This window comes from Mastigoproctus giganteus, chromosome 3 (genome assembly GCF_048544385.1).
Source record: "Mastigoproctus giganteus isolate SK-2022 chromosome 3, ASM4854438v1, whole genome shotgun sequence".
Lineage (NCBI taxonomy): Eukaryota > Metazoa > Arthropoda > Arachnida > Uropygi > Thelyphonidae > Mastigoproctus > Mastigoproctus giganteus.
Window position 1 is genome coordinate 123,885,490 of NC_143577.1, and position 18,585 is coordinate 123,904,074.

Genomic DNA, 18,585 nt, shown 5'->3' on the forward strand with positions numbered 1-18,585 from the left:
AGCCAATGCATATTCTAAATTCATGAGTTTTGTATTCCTACTTTTCCATTTTGATCTGCTTGCATTAAAAAGATCATCATGTGGTCCACTGATGAAATTTACTACCATGTTCCATTATACCTTACTTCCTTCCTTCCCAGCATTCATACTTAATTCATTAATATTTATCCCACACCTTGAATTAGAGTGATTTCACTAACACAATATTTACAATATAGCTGCATGTACATTAATGCTGGTAACACTAGTCAACCTGTAAAATGTTACGAAAACGAAAATACCCAATCTTGACTAATTTTATGCTGCTGATTATTAAAATTTGTCAATTGGCTCTTATTTTCAAATTACAGTTGGGGTCTCATATTAGAAAGTTACTGTACATTATCAACTACAGCTCTCTGCAAAACGCATGGCAATACCACAGTTTCAGTACTATCACGCTATTATCATCTGATTGGCAACTGTTGCCTTGCTCTGTATCTGTGATAAGTGGTTGTCACCTCAAATGCATCTTCAACACTGTTGCAGTAATCCTCGAATATGTCTAGGTAATGGTTGTTCTCTGTGAGATTCCTACTTTTTGCTCATTATTTTTGTCGTGTAAGATTAATATGCTCCGTAATTGTGTGAATAGTCCGGGTGACTTCTGTTACATATGTGGAGAAGTCACGTTAGCTTCAAGAAAGCATCTCTTAACTTGAGCTATAAAAACGGCCTGCTTCTTGTACTTTGAGTGTAAAATAGTTGACAGGACAAGAATGGGGCTCCACACATATGCTGCACTACTGTTTACCCGTCACCACCAAATACGGAGGATGCGGAAAGGTCAGGGAATGACCACCGCATATTCGCGGAGCAATATGGCCTTAGTTGCTAATGCTCCTAAAAACCGAACAACAACAACAACACTACTGTTCGTCAAAATTCAATGCATGGGTGAATCAAAAGGGACGTTTTATGCCTTTCACAAAGCCCATGATATGGAGGGAGCCAACAAATCACGTCACAGACCAACTTCTGTATGGTGCCTCCTATTAGAAAGGGAAGACAATGAAGAAAAAGTGGACAGTAACGTACCCAGATATACCATCTGCAAATCGTCCCATGCCTCACGGTGAAGTACTACCTATTCCTGAACCACCCAACCATTTTTCTGTACACTCTGATGAAGATGAAGACACTGAAGAACATCAACTTGATATACATGAAGAAGTAAGTAGCCATCTATGTCAAGGGTCCACCATTTTGTCCAAACGTTTATCCTTCTGAATCACATAAGATCACAGAAAGAGAGCTTAATGACCTCATCAGGGATCTTGAACTGCCAAAGAATAAAGCAGAGCTTTTGGCCTCGAGGCTACAAGAGTGGAATCTTCTAGATAATTCTATGAAAGTTACAACATTTCGTGCTCTAAATAAAGGCTATTATAAATTTTATCAAACAGAAGGTGAACTCGCTGTTTGTAAGAATGTTGATTGTCTAATGGCATAGTGGGATAGTCATGCCAAGGATGTGCACTATGAGCAGAGGAGTTGGTCTTAATGAAAATCATTAACACCTGGAATTAAGAATGTAGCATTCGAAGCTCTGGTAGATCCAAATAAAGTTTTGCTTCCATCACTCCACATTAAACTAGGGCTCATGAAAATTTTCGTGAAGGCTTTGAAAGGCTTTGCATTCACATACTTGCAAGAGAAATTCTTAAGACTTAGTACAGAGAAGATTAAAGCAGGCGTTTTCATTGGCCAACAAATAAGCAACTTTTCAAAGATGAAAAGTTCAAATGTGTCCTTAGTGATAGCGAGAAATCAGTGTGGAAAGCCTTTCAAAATGTTAAAGCTGACAAATTGTAGAAGTTCTCTTTACTTCTTACAAAAAACTGGGGTACAACATGTCATTGAAGATGCATTTCATGCACTCACACCTGGATTTCTTCCTGACAAACTGTGGTACCATCAGCGATGAACATGGTTAGTGCTTCCATCAAGACATCGCCACGATGGAATAAAGATAAAAAAGCAAATGGAGTGCTGCCATGTTAGCCAATTATTGTTGGATTTTGAAAAGGGATGCTCCTGAAGCTGAATACAAGCAAAAGGCAAAAAGGTCCCGTGTTTGATACAGGTATGTCCGTAACTGCATCTTACTGCCATATCAATAAAAAAATACCTTCTATTAATATAAAAAACTACATTTTTCAAAAACAAGAGCCAATCTACCATTTTATTATTATTATTATTATTATTATTAGCTACATGGTGCAAGGAAGCCTAAGGCTCAGGGGCTCACATCTAGTGAGTATGGGCTTGGCACACCCAGGGTCCTAAGCTGGATATCATCATTCTTCTCTTTCTTGGTGATTCCTTTCTACTTCTGTCTGTCTCTTTCTCACTCTCAGGGTAACTCAGGATTTTTTTTTGCTGGTGCAGCATAAGCCTCAGGCTTCCTTGCACCATATGGCTAATAATAATAATAATTATGCTGCACCAGCCAAAAAAAAAAAAAAAAAAAAAAAAAAAAATTCCCTGAGTTACCCTGAGAGAGAGAGTGTCAAAAGTAAAAGGGAATCACCAAGAAAGAGAAGAACGATGATATCCAACTCAGGACCCTGGGTGTGCCAAGCCCATACTTTTAAGCACTATTTCCATGTTTAGCATCCCAAAATATATAAAGTAAACTTACTTTCATGCCCATAACAAGATATGACCCAAAATTTGTCATTCAGTGTAATTAATAATAATGTTTATTATATTATGTATAAAATCATTGTCATACTGATTGTATATTTTATTATTACATTGTTCTAATTGTTCTATTTTCTTATTCTTTCAGCTTTCAGTTTCTTCCTTTCTTATACTTCTACTTTCCTTTTCCTTTTTATTCCAGTTTGGCATCCTTCACACCAAACACTATATAAATAATAAATAAATCTGCAGCCATTGTCAATCCACTGCACAACGAAGACCTCCTCAACAAGTCACGTTGAGGGAATGGACTGTAATATGCATGCTGGTCCAGTGTGGTTTGCAGATTGATCATATTTAGCAGTCAGGGGCTAAAACCCTGATCTACTCAAAGAGTATGTGCTGGTAATTTTATTAATTGCCATTCTTTTAAAATAATTTTAAACACCAAACACGCTGGTCCATAAATGGAGTCGAAAACCAACCACAACAATGTGACTACAGGGTAAAATTAAATAAAATAAAATAGACTGACCATTGTGCTCAAACTTCTTGGAAGCTTACAAGGCCAACAGTGGCCAGGGAATCACTGGATTTCAGAAATTAAGCAAATCAATGCATCCGCCCCCCCCAACAGATACACTAATCAACCTGCCAGTGCAATATTTGATAATAGTGGGTCTTTATGCAGTGAAAAATTATACAAGAACAGATCAGAGCATTCACAGGTCAATACCAAACCACTGATATGTAAAAATTAAATAAGAATACATCCAAAATAAACTGAACTGCAGATAGTAGTGAGCTGCACATTGCATCTCAACTCACTACTATGAAAAGAAAACCAGAAAAAGAAAGAAAATCAGTATAGCAAACACTGGTAGCTGAAAAGCATTACTTGTTGTTGTTATTTGGTTTTTAGGAGCATTAACAACTAAGGCCATATTGCTCCGGGATATGCAGTGGTCATTCCCTGACCTTTCCGCGTCCTTCGTATTTGGTGGTGATGGGCTCGAACCCCGGTCTAATCAAGAAGCGTGTGCTACGCACTGCTGCTCCTTCCCACCTGGCTATGGAGGCGCCCAAGCATTACTTACCACATGTTGTGAAAACATGATTTGAATATAAATTAAGAATAGAGAGTAAACTAGTACATAACTATAGCAACGAATAAAGGAGGGTTGAAATTAATTGAGATAAAGGGTGTTGCAGAAAGAATGCTCTCCTAAATTAATTTAGAACGAACAAAAGAGTTTGGACCTAGTGCCATCAATTGGGTGCTACTAAATTTGAATTAATTGGCATTCTTTCTGAATTATTTTAGGAGAGCATTCCTTCTGCAAATCATTTATCTCAATTTATTCCTTTCCCCTTCTGTGTTCATTGCTATAGTTAAATTCCCGTTTACTTTCTATTTACCATTACTTGGCACTGGCATACTCTTAATTACATTCAAATTATGTTTCGACAACATGTGGTAGGTAATGTGTTGCAGATGCCGAGACCGTGTGCTATACTGATTTTCTTTCTTTTTTTTCTTTTTTACTTATTTAGATAAAGTTAATGGTATCAAGATGCTAATGCGTTGCTTATCTTGCCATCTGTAATTCAATTTTGTACAGGAATTTTTTTTTATATAATTTTACACAATTTTTTTTACATAATTTTACATAATTTTTTTAAATTTAATTTTAATTTTTTTTATACAGAAATTTTGCCAGCAGGGATAAGGAGGTGATTAGCCCCTTCTATAAGGCAGTGGTCAGCCCACACCTTGAACTCTGTACAGTTCTGGAGGCCCAATTTTAGGAAGGATGTAGAGTTGCTATAATGAGTACAGAGAAGGACAACAAGACAGTTGAGAGGAACAAAGGGGAGCACTTACCAAAAAAGGCCTAAATTCTGTAAGTTGCAGCAGCTGGAGATTAAGCACCTGAGGTGATCTGATTGAGGTATATAAGGCCTTGAATCGTTTGAGCAGGCTCAATGTTGATGGGATTCTTCCTCTTACTCAGATTACAAACATGAGGGGACATAAACTCAAATTGAGGAAAGACAGTTGTAGAATATTTATTATTTATTATAATTATTATTTGATTGATGCTATATAAGCTTGCTTTCTTGCATCATATGCCCTACTAATGCTAATGCCTTTTTGGTGTATTCTTATTTAGCTGTTACTCTGTATCACTGGTTTGGTGTTCATTGTGAGCCCTCGGATTTGTTCTAATATAATCTGTTCTAATGATCTGTACTTGTTAAGAGGAGAAACTGCTTCTACAGGGATGGGATACACTTATTATTATTATTATTATTATTAGCCATGTGGTGCAAGGAAGCCTGAGGCTTATGCTGCACCAGCCAAAAAAAATTTTCTGAACCACCCCGAGAGAGAGAGAGAGAGAGAGAGAGAGAGAGAGAGAGAGAGAGAGAGAGAGAGAGAGAGAGAGAGAAAAGTAGAAGGGAATCACCAAGAAAGAGAAGAATGATGATATCCAGTGTAGGACCCTGGGTGTGCCAAGCCCATACTCACCAGATGTGAGCCCCTGGGGTTACTTAAATAGAAAGAGTGCAAGAATATTTGCTGATGCTATCGAGGCAGTGTTAGGTGGGTCACAAAACTGCTAGCTTGGGAGGATACAAGGACTATTAGATTAACAGTAGCCACTGGCAGAGGAGAAAGTGATTCTTGCACTGCTTCTATTGGAATGAGCAGCAGCCTGGAAAACAAGGTGTAGGGTATTTCAGAGATGGCTGGGAGTCATTGCAGTACAAGTAAACACATGAGTTGTATTAGGGTAGCTAAGAATAGGAACAGATGCATGTATACTTGTGTATACACCAATGCTAGGAGTTTGGTAAATAAATTTGATGACTTTGAGATATTGCTCTAAACATCAAAGGCAGATATTGTCGGGATATCAGGGACATGGTGTCACACAGATATAAAGAATGCAGAACTGGAATTTGGGGAGTACAATGTGTACAAGAAGGATAGACAGGACAGGAAGGGAGGAGGGGTTATACTATTAGTTAAGAAATACATAAAATCCAAGGAAGTGAAGACAGTCAAAATCGCTGGACAGTGCAGTTTGGAGTCAGTTTGGTATGACATAAGCATTGGGAGATCAAAATTGAGAGTAGGAGTGTGTTATAGGCTTAATGACCCTGATGAGTATAATAAGAAACTGTACGGAAAATAGATTGTGCAAGTAAATCAGAGTATAGATTGTGCAAGTAAATCAGAGTGTCTTATAATGGGGGATTTTAATTTCCCAGATATTGACTGGAATTTGTGGGTTGGTCACTCACACACTAGCAAGACTTTTTTAGATTTATTGGACGATTGTTTTCTACATCAACATGTTCAGGAGGCAACTAGAGGGAGTAATACTCTTGATCTGATTATCAGTAGTGATTCTTCATACATTTAGAATCTGAAGATAAAGGAACCACTAGGTGGCAGTGAACACAATGTGCTGAAGTGGGATTTGCTCAAAGAGGTAACTACCATCAAGGGAAAAGGGAAGGGTTTTTGCATTCGTAAAGGCGACTACAGTGGTCTGAGACAGTATTTAAATTCTATACGGTGGGACCAACTGATGATGTTACCAACGCGAATTCAAAATTGGAAGCATTCAAAGAATTTATCTTGGAAGCTACTAGGTTTACATACCATCTGAGAAATATTCTTCAAGGTTTAGGCCTAAATGGATGTCAGATGAACTAATGAGACATATGGCAGAAGAAAAATGCATGGGATACATATAAATTAAAGGGTGACATGGAAGCCTATGACATGGTAGCCAATTATAGCAGGTCTGTAACCAAGTCACAAAGGAGATTAGGCAGGCAAAGGTAGATTATCAGAAATCTTTGGCAAAGGATGCAAGGAAAAACAGCAACGAGTTCTATACCTATGTAAACTCTAGAAGGAAAAGGATGAATCAGATTGGTCCACTGGATATTGATGGTTCAACTGTTGATGATCCTGCTCAGGTGGCTAACAAACTAAATGAGTATTTTGCATCTATATTCACACATGACAAGTTATTCAGGGAGGGGAATGCCAGACGTGAATTAAACTCTGGCAGTGAGTTAGATGATTTTGTAATATCTGAGATGAAAGTAGAGGAGAAATTGTTGAAGATAAACATAATCAAAAAATGCACCAAGGGTGGATGGGATCTATCCAGTTATATTAAAGGAGGCAGCAAAGTAAGTAAGCAAACCCTTAGCCATAATTATGAGAGCTTCTTTGGACTCAAGGGAGGTACCAATGGACTGGAGATGGGCAAATGTGACCCCAATTCACAAAGAAGGATCAAAGGGCAACACAAATAATTACAGACCTGTTTGTTTAACTTCTGTTCCAGGAAAATTAATGGAGGCACTGGTTAAAGAAACACTGCAGGATCATCTAGACAAGATTCCAGTTATAGCTCAGACACAGCATGGTTTTGTTAAGGGAAAGCCTTGCCTGACCAATTTGAATGGATACTATGATGTGGTCACAAAGGAACTGGATGCAGGGAATAACTTTGATATCATATATTTGGATATTAGAAAGACTTTTGATACTGTTGCACATGGAAAACTGCTGCACAAATTGGAGTTTGGTAATCAATGGGCACTGCTCATCGTGGACTAATGTTATTAGTGGAGTCCCTCAGGGTTCAGTGTTGGGGCCATTGTTATTTTCTGTATTTATAAATGATATAAATGATTTTTATCAAATATCATTTATAAATATAAATATTTAGAAATGATATTTAGAAATGACGTACTGTCATTAGTGCCCTTAACAAACCTGCCAACGTTCGTATCGTCTGCAAACTTGGACATTAAGCTTGATATACCATCATCAATATTAGCATTAGCATTAGTAGAGGCATATGATGCAAGAAAGCAAGCTTTTTTTTTTGGCTGATGCTGCATAAGCTTGCTTTCTTGCATCATATGCCTCTACTAATGTTAATGCTAATATTGATGATGGTATATCAAGCTTAAAGTCCACGTTTGCGGACGATATGAAGGTTGGCAGGGTTGTTAAGGGTACTAATGACAGTACGCTGCTGCTGCAACAGGATCTGGCCCTGGGTGCCAAGCGTATTTCGAGGCCAAGCGATATTTGTGAGATTATAAAGTGCTCTTCAAAGGCGATAAAGTTATTTTTAAGTTTATACATTTATCAAAAGCCTTATTTTTTTAAAATCGTTCTACACTTGAAAAGCCTCAAGTTAGAACAAAGAAAGAAAAACCACCTTTCTTTTTATTCATTTTTCTAGGTCACTAATCAACTAACACTTTAACCGCTTGGCCTCCTAGCTGCACTGCTCCTGCCTCCCCGTGGCGGGCCCGGAAATCTTGGCAAGTAAGTCCACTTGCCAAGGGCTAAAAGGAGCAATCATGGATAACACAGACCATTAGGATATTGAGAACGATAATCCACAGAGACAAAAGACTGATCGGATGGAGCAACCTTGCCCATCGTTCTTAATCATCCACTCCCTTACTAGTCAGCCCATGAATAAATTGTTTCCGTCTGTCATACAAAAACATCTGGAGGGTATTGCAGGATCTGCCAAGACGGTGAAGAGACTGCAATCAGGAGACTTACTAGTAGAAACCACCAACCACAGACATTCCGAGAAGCTGTTACAACTTACAAGGTTTGCTGGCATTCCAGTTAAAATATCTCACACACAACCCTAAATTCATCTAAGGGTGTGATATCCAGTTGGGACTTATTGAACGTCACCGAGGAAGAAATAACCCAAGAACTGCAGGGACAGAATGTAATTGAAGCAAAAAGAATAATGACTAAAAAAGATAATCAACTGACACCTACAAGAAATATTATTCTCACCTTCAATACACCTAACTTACCCTCCTCTGTAAAAGCAGGTTATTTACTTTGCCGCATCCGACCTTACATTCCAAACCCTTTAAGGTGTTACAAATGCCAAAAGTATGGCCATTCACAAACTGTATGCAGAGGAGTTCCTGTCTGCCCTAATTGTGGATCCTCAGATCACATACAAAGTAACTGTACAGCTGAAAAAATGACCTGCCCAAATTGCAAAGGTGACCATCCTGCATATTCGAAGACATGTGAAAAGTGGAAAACCGAGAAAAAAATAGTAAAATACAAGGTTGAGAACAAAGTAAGTTACCCAGAAGCGAGAAAATTAGTCGCTCCTACTATAACCAAAAATATGACCTATGCCAATGCTGTAAAAAAATTTCAGACAGTCTCCACTCAAACTGATGTAACAGTTCCCACTAACAAATCAATTTCTGACTGGGCTAGAAATGTTCTTTCTAAGCAACAATCCAAGTTCTCTGACCAGGCAAATAATACTCCTCTGACAATACCAGTGGCATCTCCTGCTCCAGTCATAGATACCATATCTCATAGTTCAAACACAAATGTAGTGAAAAATTTTCAAGATACAACCCTGGACACAGATGGCACATCCATACAGGAAGATTCCCTTCTAGAAATCCATGCAGAAGAAGAAATGGACACAGGTCGGCCCGTTTTCTCCAAAAAAGATAAATCTAAATTAGAACGTCATAAGCCAGTAACCTTCAAAAAGCAGTCAGATACATCTCCATCAATCAAACACAAATAATGCCTTGTATTTTACAATGGAATTGCAGAGGCTTTCGTTGCAACACAGATGATATCTGTGATCTAATTAACCGATATTCTCCAGTTGCCCTTTGTCTTCAGGAAACTTACCTAACCTCGCAAATTTCTCCTTCAATAAAGAACTATTGTCTTTATCGAAGAGATCGTAATACAGCAAATGCTGCCCATGGTGGTGTAGCAATCCTAATAAATTCAAAGATCCTAACTAAACATATTCCACTTCAAACGGTGAAATAGAAGCTGTTGCTGTTCATATAACTCTCCATATTTCAATAACACTTGTCTCAATATACCTCTCTGTATTCTAGGGGATTTTAATGGACACCACCCCTTATGGGGCGATCCTAAACTAGACACACGTGGTCGACTCGTTGAAAGCTTTCTAGAGTCACAAAACCTCACCTTACTCAATACTGGTGCGCACACTCACATTCAACTCCCAACTGGACACACCTCAGCAATAGATCTCTCAATTTGTTCTCCAATACTCCTCCCAATCATAGAGTGGTATGTTTTAAATGATCCTATGGGCAGTGACCACCTTCCAATCATATGCAATTTTTTAATATCACATTCTCCTTCAAAAAACACTCCGCAGGAAATGGAAATTTGTTCGTGCAAACTGGGCAAAATTTCGATCATCAATCTCTCTTAACGAGGAAAAAATCCAGCTCCAGAATATTGATAATGTAACAGATTACATCACATCACATCTCCTAAAAGTGGCCAAGGACACAATTCCATTATCAGATCCCCCTGGTCGCAAGCATTATAATTACTGGTGGAATGACGAATGCACAAAAGCAAAGAAAGCAAAAATCAAAGCCTGGAATTTATTTCGGCAATGTCCAACCACAAACAATCTCATTAATTATAAGAAGCTAAGAGCAAAAGCACGATTTATACAAAGGCAAGCCAAGAAAGAATCCTGGACCTGTTTTGCATCGACCTTTAACAGAAACACTGATCCGAAAACTATGGAAAAAAATTAGACAGTTATCTGGTAAGTTTCCTACTATACCTTCTCCAATCCTCTCCTGGAAAGGGAAAGATCTATCCAGTTCCTTAGATATTGCTAATGCTTTGGGCAATACTTTTGCTGAAATATCAGCAGCATCAGCATATTCTACATCATTCCAACGAATTAAAAACACTAGAGAAAAGCATGCCATAAAATTTCAAACCGCACGTACTCTTCCATATAACAAACCTCTGCAACACTCTGAACTTCTGTATGCCATTAGAACAGCCCACAATGGTGCTGCTGGGCCAGATGGGATTTATTATGTCATGCTTCAACATCTTGATGACAAAGCTTTAAGCCTGCTTCTGGTTTTTTACAATCGTATATTTTTAGAAAATGTTTTTCCAACTTCTTGGCATCACTCTACTGTTTTGGCATTCCTAAAACCTGGGAAAGATCCAAGTAACCCCTATAGATATGGACCGATCTCTCTCTATCAAGATGCCTGAGCAAAATCCTTGAAAAAATTGTCCACAGAAGACTCGTATGGATCATTGAGTCACAACATCTAATGAGCCATAGCCAATATGGCTTTCGTAAAAATAGGTCGTGCTTAGATCTTATGGTCAAGGCTGAATTCGCCATTCGAAATGCCTTTGTTAAACGTGATCATCTTGTAATGGTTTCAATAGATATCGAGAAGGCTTTTGACACTACCTGGTGGCATGGCATACTTAGTGATCTTTACTCTCTTGGTCTGCGAGGCAACCTTCCTGTATTTGTACAGAACTTCCTGCGTACTAGATCGTTTCAAGTTCAGTACCAACATGCCCTCTCCAAAACGTTTACATAGGAAGAAGGAGTACCACAAGGATCAGTACTGAGTGCCACTTTGTTTGCTCTTAGAATAGATTCCATCACCAATCAGCTTCCAAATACAGTTGAGACCTACCTTTATGCAGATGATCTTTCCATCTCCTGCCATTCCCAAAACATGAGGTCTATTGAACGGCATCTCCAGATATCACTTAATAAAATACAACAGTGGGCCAGCCTCAATGGCTATCGACTCTCGCAGCAGAAAACAGTTGCCATCCATTTTTGTAGACAGCGCAAACTTCATCCGGATCCTGAACTTCAAATTTATAATATCTCCATCCCGGTCACTAATAGCATCAGATTTCTAGGATTAACATTTGATAATAAGTTAAATTTTATAGACCACATTAAAAATGTACGTACTTCCTGTCTAAAAAAGTTAAATATACTCAGAGGCGCCTCCGTAGCCAGGTTTAACATTGACAGTAGTGCGTAGCACATGCTTCTTGATTAGACCGGGGTTCGAGCCCGTCACCACCAAATACGGAGGATGCGGAAAGGTCAGGGAATGACCACCACATATCCCGGAGCAATATGGCCTTAGTTGCCAATGCTCCTAAAAAAAAACCAAATAACAAATAACAATATACTCAGAGCTTTATCCTCCCAAACATGGGGCGCAGATCGTACATCTCTGCTTCGGCTATATCGGGCATTAATCAGATCCCGTCTTGATTATGGAGCTCCCATCTATGATTCAGCCAGACTGAGTGCATTGCGCTGGCTTGATCCAATTCAGCACAGTGCCTTGAGACTTTCACTCGGTGCTTTCAGAACATCACCAGCACATAGTCTCTACATTGATGCCCATGAACCCCCACTAACTTTACGTAGGAAAACACTGTTATTGAACTATGCTGTCAAGATACAAAGCCGTGCCATGCATCCGACTCAGTCATACCTCTTCAATCCACCATTAGAAAACCTTTTCAGAAATAAACCAAGCATAGCAAAGCCAGCTGGTCTTCGCCTTCTTGAACTGATGCAAATTTGGAATGTTTTCATCCTTTCCGTACAACAGGTAACAACTTGTACTCAACCACCATGGGTTCCACCTCCTATACCGACCTGTGACACTTACCTCTCTCAATGGGGAAAGAACACTTTACAAACATCAAATATCAAACAACTTCACGAAGCTCACACTCAAAGATATCTTGACTTTTCTCCAATTTATACAGACGGCTCTAAATCTAATTCAAACGTTGGAGCAGCTGCAGTGTTTCCAAATACAGTTATTTCAGCATCCTTGCCATCTGAATTCAGTATCTTCTCAGCTGAATTATATGCTATCAAACTAGCTTTACAGAATCTCTCTTCTGACTGTGCTTTAAAATATGTTATTTACACTGATTCCCTCAGCTCAATCTTGGCTTTATGTAACTCCTTAAATAAAGTACACCCTGTTCTAGATGAAATAAAAAGCATATTACTAAAAATTGAAGAACGCCATCTGCTGGTCACCTTCTGCTGGATTCCAGCTCATTCTGGCATTTTGGGCAATGAACTGGCTGATAAAGCTGCAAAAAATCCAACTAGCTTTGACTTAACTGATATCCCTGTTCCGCCATCAGACTATGCATTAACCATTCACGCTGCATGCCTGTCAAAATGGACAGCAATATGGCACTCTCAAATTAATAATAAACTATTTCAGTTTAAACATGATCCAAAAATTTGGCGCTCCAGTGTCCGCACATCAAGACGAGAAGAGGTAGTCCTTTCAAGGGTAAGAATAGGACATACTTACCTGACCCACCTTTATTTACTCACAGGGAATGACCCGCCACAGTATCCACTTTGTAATATAAATCTGAGTATTAAACACATTCTCATTGACTGCCCTTACTATGAACAAGACAGAACTTCAACCCTGCTATCACTGGTTAATCTTCATAGACCAATAACTTTAGAGAATCTCATTGGAGATGATGCAGATATTTCAGAATTTTTCAACTTCTTAAAGCAAACTGGACTTTTTAATCAATTCTGAATTTATGAAACTTTTTCATTTCTTTTTATTATAAATGAATAGGTGCATTATAGCCAAAGTAGCTTATGCGCCATCAAACCTCCATATCAACAACAACAAAGCAACAGGATCTTGAAAAGTTGAGCAGATGGGCTGAGAGGTGGCAAATGAAGTTTAACATTGACAAATGTAAAGTAGTACATATGGGAAGCAATAACCCCAGAGTAACGTATCAACTCTGTGGTACTACACTGACAGTGGTAGAGAATGAAAAGGACCTGGTGGTAATTGTTCAGACAGATATGAAGTTTTCTGAGCAGTGCAAACGGTCTGCAAGAGTAGCTCATGGTGTCATGTCAATGATACATACAGGAATTTTTCTAGCAGGGATAAGGAGGTGATTATTTCCTTATATATAAGGCGATGGTCAGGCCACACCTTGAGTACTGTATACAGGTTCTGGAGGCCTCAATTTAAGAAGGATGTAGAGCTCTTGGAATGAGTACAGGGAAGGTATTAACAATTCCTTTAGCCAGCGGGTAGTTGGTTGGTGGAACAGACTTCCATCTTTTGTTGTGGAAGTTGATAGCCTAAATAAATTTAAGGCTGAGCTGGACAGGTATTTGGAACGAACAGAGCGGTGAAATAGGAGCTTTTTTTTTTTTTTGGCTGATGCTGCATAAGCTTGCTTTCTTGCATTGTATGCCTCTACTAATGCTAATGCTCATAATTTTTCACTGCATAAGGGCCACCATTATTAAAATATGTTGCATTAGCAGGTTGATTAGTGTATCTGTTAGGTCAGCAATGAAGATAAATAAGATCTTGACGATCATATTTCTCTTCATTCTGCTATAACCTCTCTTTGAAAGGACTCTTCAGATTGACTGCCTCAAGTTTGCTGCCTGTTATAATATCCATTAAATTTTCTGAGTTTAATTTTGTCTTAATACATTTTGCATACATATATATTATAATCATTGTAATAAATTATAATTTAAAGAACATGTAAATAATTAGTAAAATCATGAAAACTGATGTCAGTTTTTATTTTACTTTCTAGAATCACCATAAACTGATGTCAGTTTTGATTTTACTTTCTAGAATCACCATAAACTGATGTCAGTTTTGATTTTACTTTCTAGAATCACCATAAGAAAAAAAGAAAAGTCTTCGAGTATGTTCATTTTTCACCACTGAAGGTACTGTTTTTGTTTTCAATCTCTTAAAATTTTGTCATTGAACATTATGAAAAAATACCTGGTATCCAAAGTGTTAAGCCAACAAACATTAAAAGCCAGTTCTCTCAAAATACACATACTGTATTTAATAAATACATAAGAAGATGTACAATTTCATAAGAAACAAACATTCAAATTTACAAATATTCCATGAGTAATTTTTTTGCCAGTGACTTGCAAGAATAAGTTTTGATCAAACTAAGAGAATAATACTGATATTTCCATTCCCAAGTAGCATTAGTGGTCCTAAAATTCACAGAGATATTTTGGAGAATGACTGTAACAGAAAATTTCAACATAATTTATGGAATTGTGGTCTGGAAACAAAAGGATTCAGTTTGTACATGCTGTGTTCAGGGCTGTAACGGTGGGGATATGGTATACACTGCCTGCCCTCCACTTGTTTCAAAAAAATAACATATACCCTCACCTCTTGATCAGAGTTGGCTCGCCCATAGGCACTGCGGCACTCCCAGCTATTTAAATTTAGATATACAGTGAACGGAGTTATATGAAATTTTGTGAAGAACAATGCAGTGCAATGCAATGCAATGAATATTTTTATTAATAGGACCCGCATATAGTATGTGCATCCTTTATTTCCAATAATCATTTCAATAATAAACAAATAAAACAAACAAAAGGTTGAGCAGATGGGCTGAGAGGTGGCAAATGAAGTTTAATATTGACAAATGTAAAGTACTACATATGGGAAACAGCAACCCCAGAGCAATGTATCAACTCTGTGGTACTACACTGACAGTGGTAGAGAATGAAAGGGACCTGGGGTGGTTGTGCAGGCAGATACAAAGTTCTCTGAGCAGTGCAGATGGGCTGCAAGAGTAGCTCATGGTGTATTGTCAATGATATATAGGAATTTTTCTAGCAGGGATAAGAAGGTGATTATTCCCTTGTATAAGGCAATGGTCAGGCCCACCTAGAGTACTGTATACAAGCCTGGAGGCCTCATTTCAAGAATGATGTAGAGCTGCTGGAACGAGTACAGAGAAGGGCAACAAGATTAGTGAATGGAACAAAGGGGGTGCTCTTACGAAGAAAGGCTTAAGTTTTGCAAATTACAGTGTCTGGAGACTAGGCACCAGCGAGGTGATCTGATAGAGGTGTATAAAGCCTTGAATGGTTTGAGCATGCTCAATGCTGATGGGATTCTTCCTCTTGCTCAGAATAATCACCTGAGAGGGCATAAATTCAAATTGAGGAAAGACAGATGTAGGATAGACGTACGGAAATTTTCCTTTAGCCAGCAGGTGGTTGGTTGGTGGAACAGACTTCCATCCCTTGTCGTGGAAGTTGATAGCCTAAATAAGTTTAAGGCTCAGCTGGACAGGTATTTCGAACGAACAGAGGGGTGAAGTGGAAGTGGTTATTTTTTATTAATTTTTTTATTATTATTTTTTTTTTGGCTGATGCTGCATAAGCTTGCTTTCTTGCATCAAATGCCTCTACTAATGCTAATGCTAATAAAAACATGAAATCATTTCGAACTTTGAAGTTTAATTAACCATAGGCCTCATCACTGTGCACCAGGTAGTGACACATTTTGCATTCCAGTGAATATCTGGTAGTTGGTTGCCATTGGCAACTTGCCAATATACATTTTTTATTGGTGAAACAAATCAAAGTCATTGTAAAGTGCACAGTGCAGATTTCATCATTGACCATGATAGGTTAACAGCCACAGTGACGGTGTCTTTTTGCTATTCGCCCAAATTCCCATTAAGTAACTAAATAATATCAGTGTTAAGTCAATACTCAACGTTCAACAGTGTAATTACGTGATTACAGCTTAATTGAGCTTGAACTTGGTAAGTTGAAGTTATATTATGAGGTGACGTGTAAGTAAAACATTATTTCTACGACACACGATTTTGTGAAATTTGATTCGATCATAGCCTCCGTGCTTCCCCATGAAGTAAATCACGTGACAGTGAATAAACTTCAGCAACTTAGTTTTTCACAATTATCTCTCTAAGAAAAAAATGCAATTAAAAAAGAAGGCCGCCTCACACCAAAGATTCAAATTTCTCTGCGGGGTAATAATAATAATAATTTACCAAGTATTAATAAGCAAGTAATAATAAGAAATATATTCACAGTTTTAAAACTGAATGGTACCAAAGGAAAAGTTGGCTTTGTGGTTGTGAAGTTAAAAATGCATCATTTTGTTTTCCATTTACTATTCAGAGGTGACTTAATGTGGACAAAAAGTGGCTGTACAAACATAAACAGAATGAAAGAAAAAACTCCTAAAACATGAGAGTTCAAAGAAACATATTGATAATGTGATTTCACTATCGCTTTTCGGAAGAATAAATATTAAAGAACAGCTTACTAAGGCCTACAGACTTTCAATATGTAAACATAACAGAACAGTTACCAAGAATCGTGAGGTATTATCTAAAATAATAGACTGCATTAAATTTTGTGGACAGTTTGAAATTCCTTTACGTGGACATGACAAAAAAGATGATTCTAAAAATCCAGGAGTATTCAGAGGATTAATAAATTTTGCCTGTACATTAGATTCCAATTTAAAGAACCATTTAGAAAGTAATGCAGCATTTAAAGGCATTTCAAAAACTATTCAGAATGATATTCTTGACTGTTTTCTGCAAATATGCTGGGATGAAATAAAAAGAGAAATTAAAGAAGCTTCATTCATAGCTGTCATGGCTGATGACATTTGTATCTGTTTCAGAACAGATACAAATGATAATTGTTCTGAGATATGAACTGAACAGAGACATTTTTTAGCATTTTTTTCACTCCGGAAAACCAAATGGGTTCCTCAGACATTTGATGGCGCAAGTGTCATGAAAGGCAAGAATGGGGGAGTTCAGGCTAAAATAAAAGAAGTATATAAAAATGCACATTTTATTCACTGCTATGCACGCCAACTGAATCTGGTGATGAGAAATACAGCAAATAGTACCCGAGATTCAAGAATATTCTTTTCGAACCTCATGTTGATAATAACATTTTTCTCGAGATCACCACGGCGTCACTTCAATATGCACACTGTGAACAGCGTTTATGAAAATTTTGAATCCTTAAAAAAGTGCATGGAGGAACTACAAGTGACAGCAAACGCAGATAAGACGATTTCAGAAGCAACTGGAATTTTTCACATCTTGAGTAATGAAAAATTCGAGGTCTGGTTAGAACTTTTCCTTCAGATAATGCCTCATGTGGAAGTTATTTATAATCAAATGCAATCTCGAGAAATTGAGGCAGTTAAAATACATGAATATATAGAATACTGTAAGAAAGCGATTCTAAAAATCATGAATTCAATGTACTGTGAAAATCCTTCAAAAACACTCATGATTGAAGCAAAGGAAGTATGCGACTATATAAGTGTTGACATAGGTGAGAGATATTCTTTTACAAAGCAATTAATTGCTACTAAAATGTTTAACAAGGAGAACTTTGTTATTTTTCATACGAAAATGCCCGTGGAAGGGGTAGGGGAGGATCGAAAGAGAAAAACATCTTATGGAATTACAAGTTTTCTATAGCAGACATGATCTACACAATTATTTCAAATTAACTGATGCTGAAATTTATCTCAGAAAATAATCTAGCTGAAGTTCTTGGTGAACTTACAAAACTCATAAAAGTTCTTTCGGCCATTCCGATGACTACTTCAGAGCCCAAATGCACTATTTGGCATTAAAAAGAATGAAAACATTTTTTATGAATGTTTCTATGAATCTAGAAAGGCTAAATGCTCAAGCAATGCTTTCAGTAGAGGAAAGCTTGGTCAACAGTGCACCAAACTTGAATGAAAATGTTATTAATCTATTTTCAACAAATAAAAACCGAAGAATGGATTTTGTTTTTAAATAAAAGTTCAAGTCTGTTAATGGTAAATGTCTAATTAATGTTTTGTAGTATTTTTAGCTTGCTTATTATTATTACTCTGTATTTCTGCATGTCTTATAACCAAGACAATTTAATGTAACTTTAAGATGCAGCACCCCCAAACATCAGAGTAACGAGCCGCTACTGCTCTTGATTAATTACTGTTTCATCGTTATTTTATTCTTACATATAGCATGCCCTCTGCTCTTTTCTTGTATTTTTATAACTACAGCCCTGGTATTCCATTTCAGTCAACCAGGTATACCTTGTGTTTTACAATATTATTTTCCTTTAAAATGCA

The 18,585-nt window shown here is 37.6% G+C and overlaps 1 protein-coding gene across 1 annotated transcript in view; it reads left to right on the plus strand.

Annotated features, from left to right (window-relative positions):
- The window catches only part of LOC150088255 (intermembrane lipid transfer protein VPS13A-like), a 3,009,916-nt gene that overhangs the window by 2,555,881 nt on the left and 435,450 nt on the right, over positions 1–18,585 (plus strand). The window contains exon 69 of the mRNA XM_090370087.1: positions 14,304–14,360. Within this exon, the coding sequence (XP_090226213.1) occupies positions 14,304–14,360 (57 nt within the window). The remainder of the gene's footprint in view (positions 1–14,303; positions 14,361–18,585) is intronic.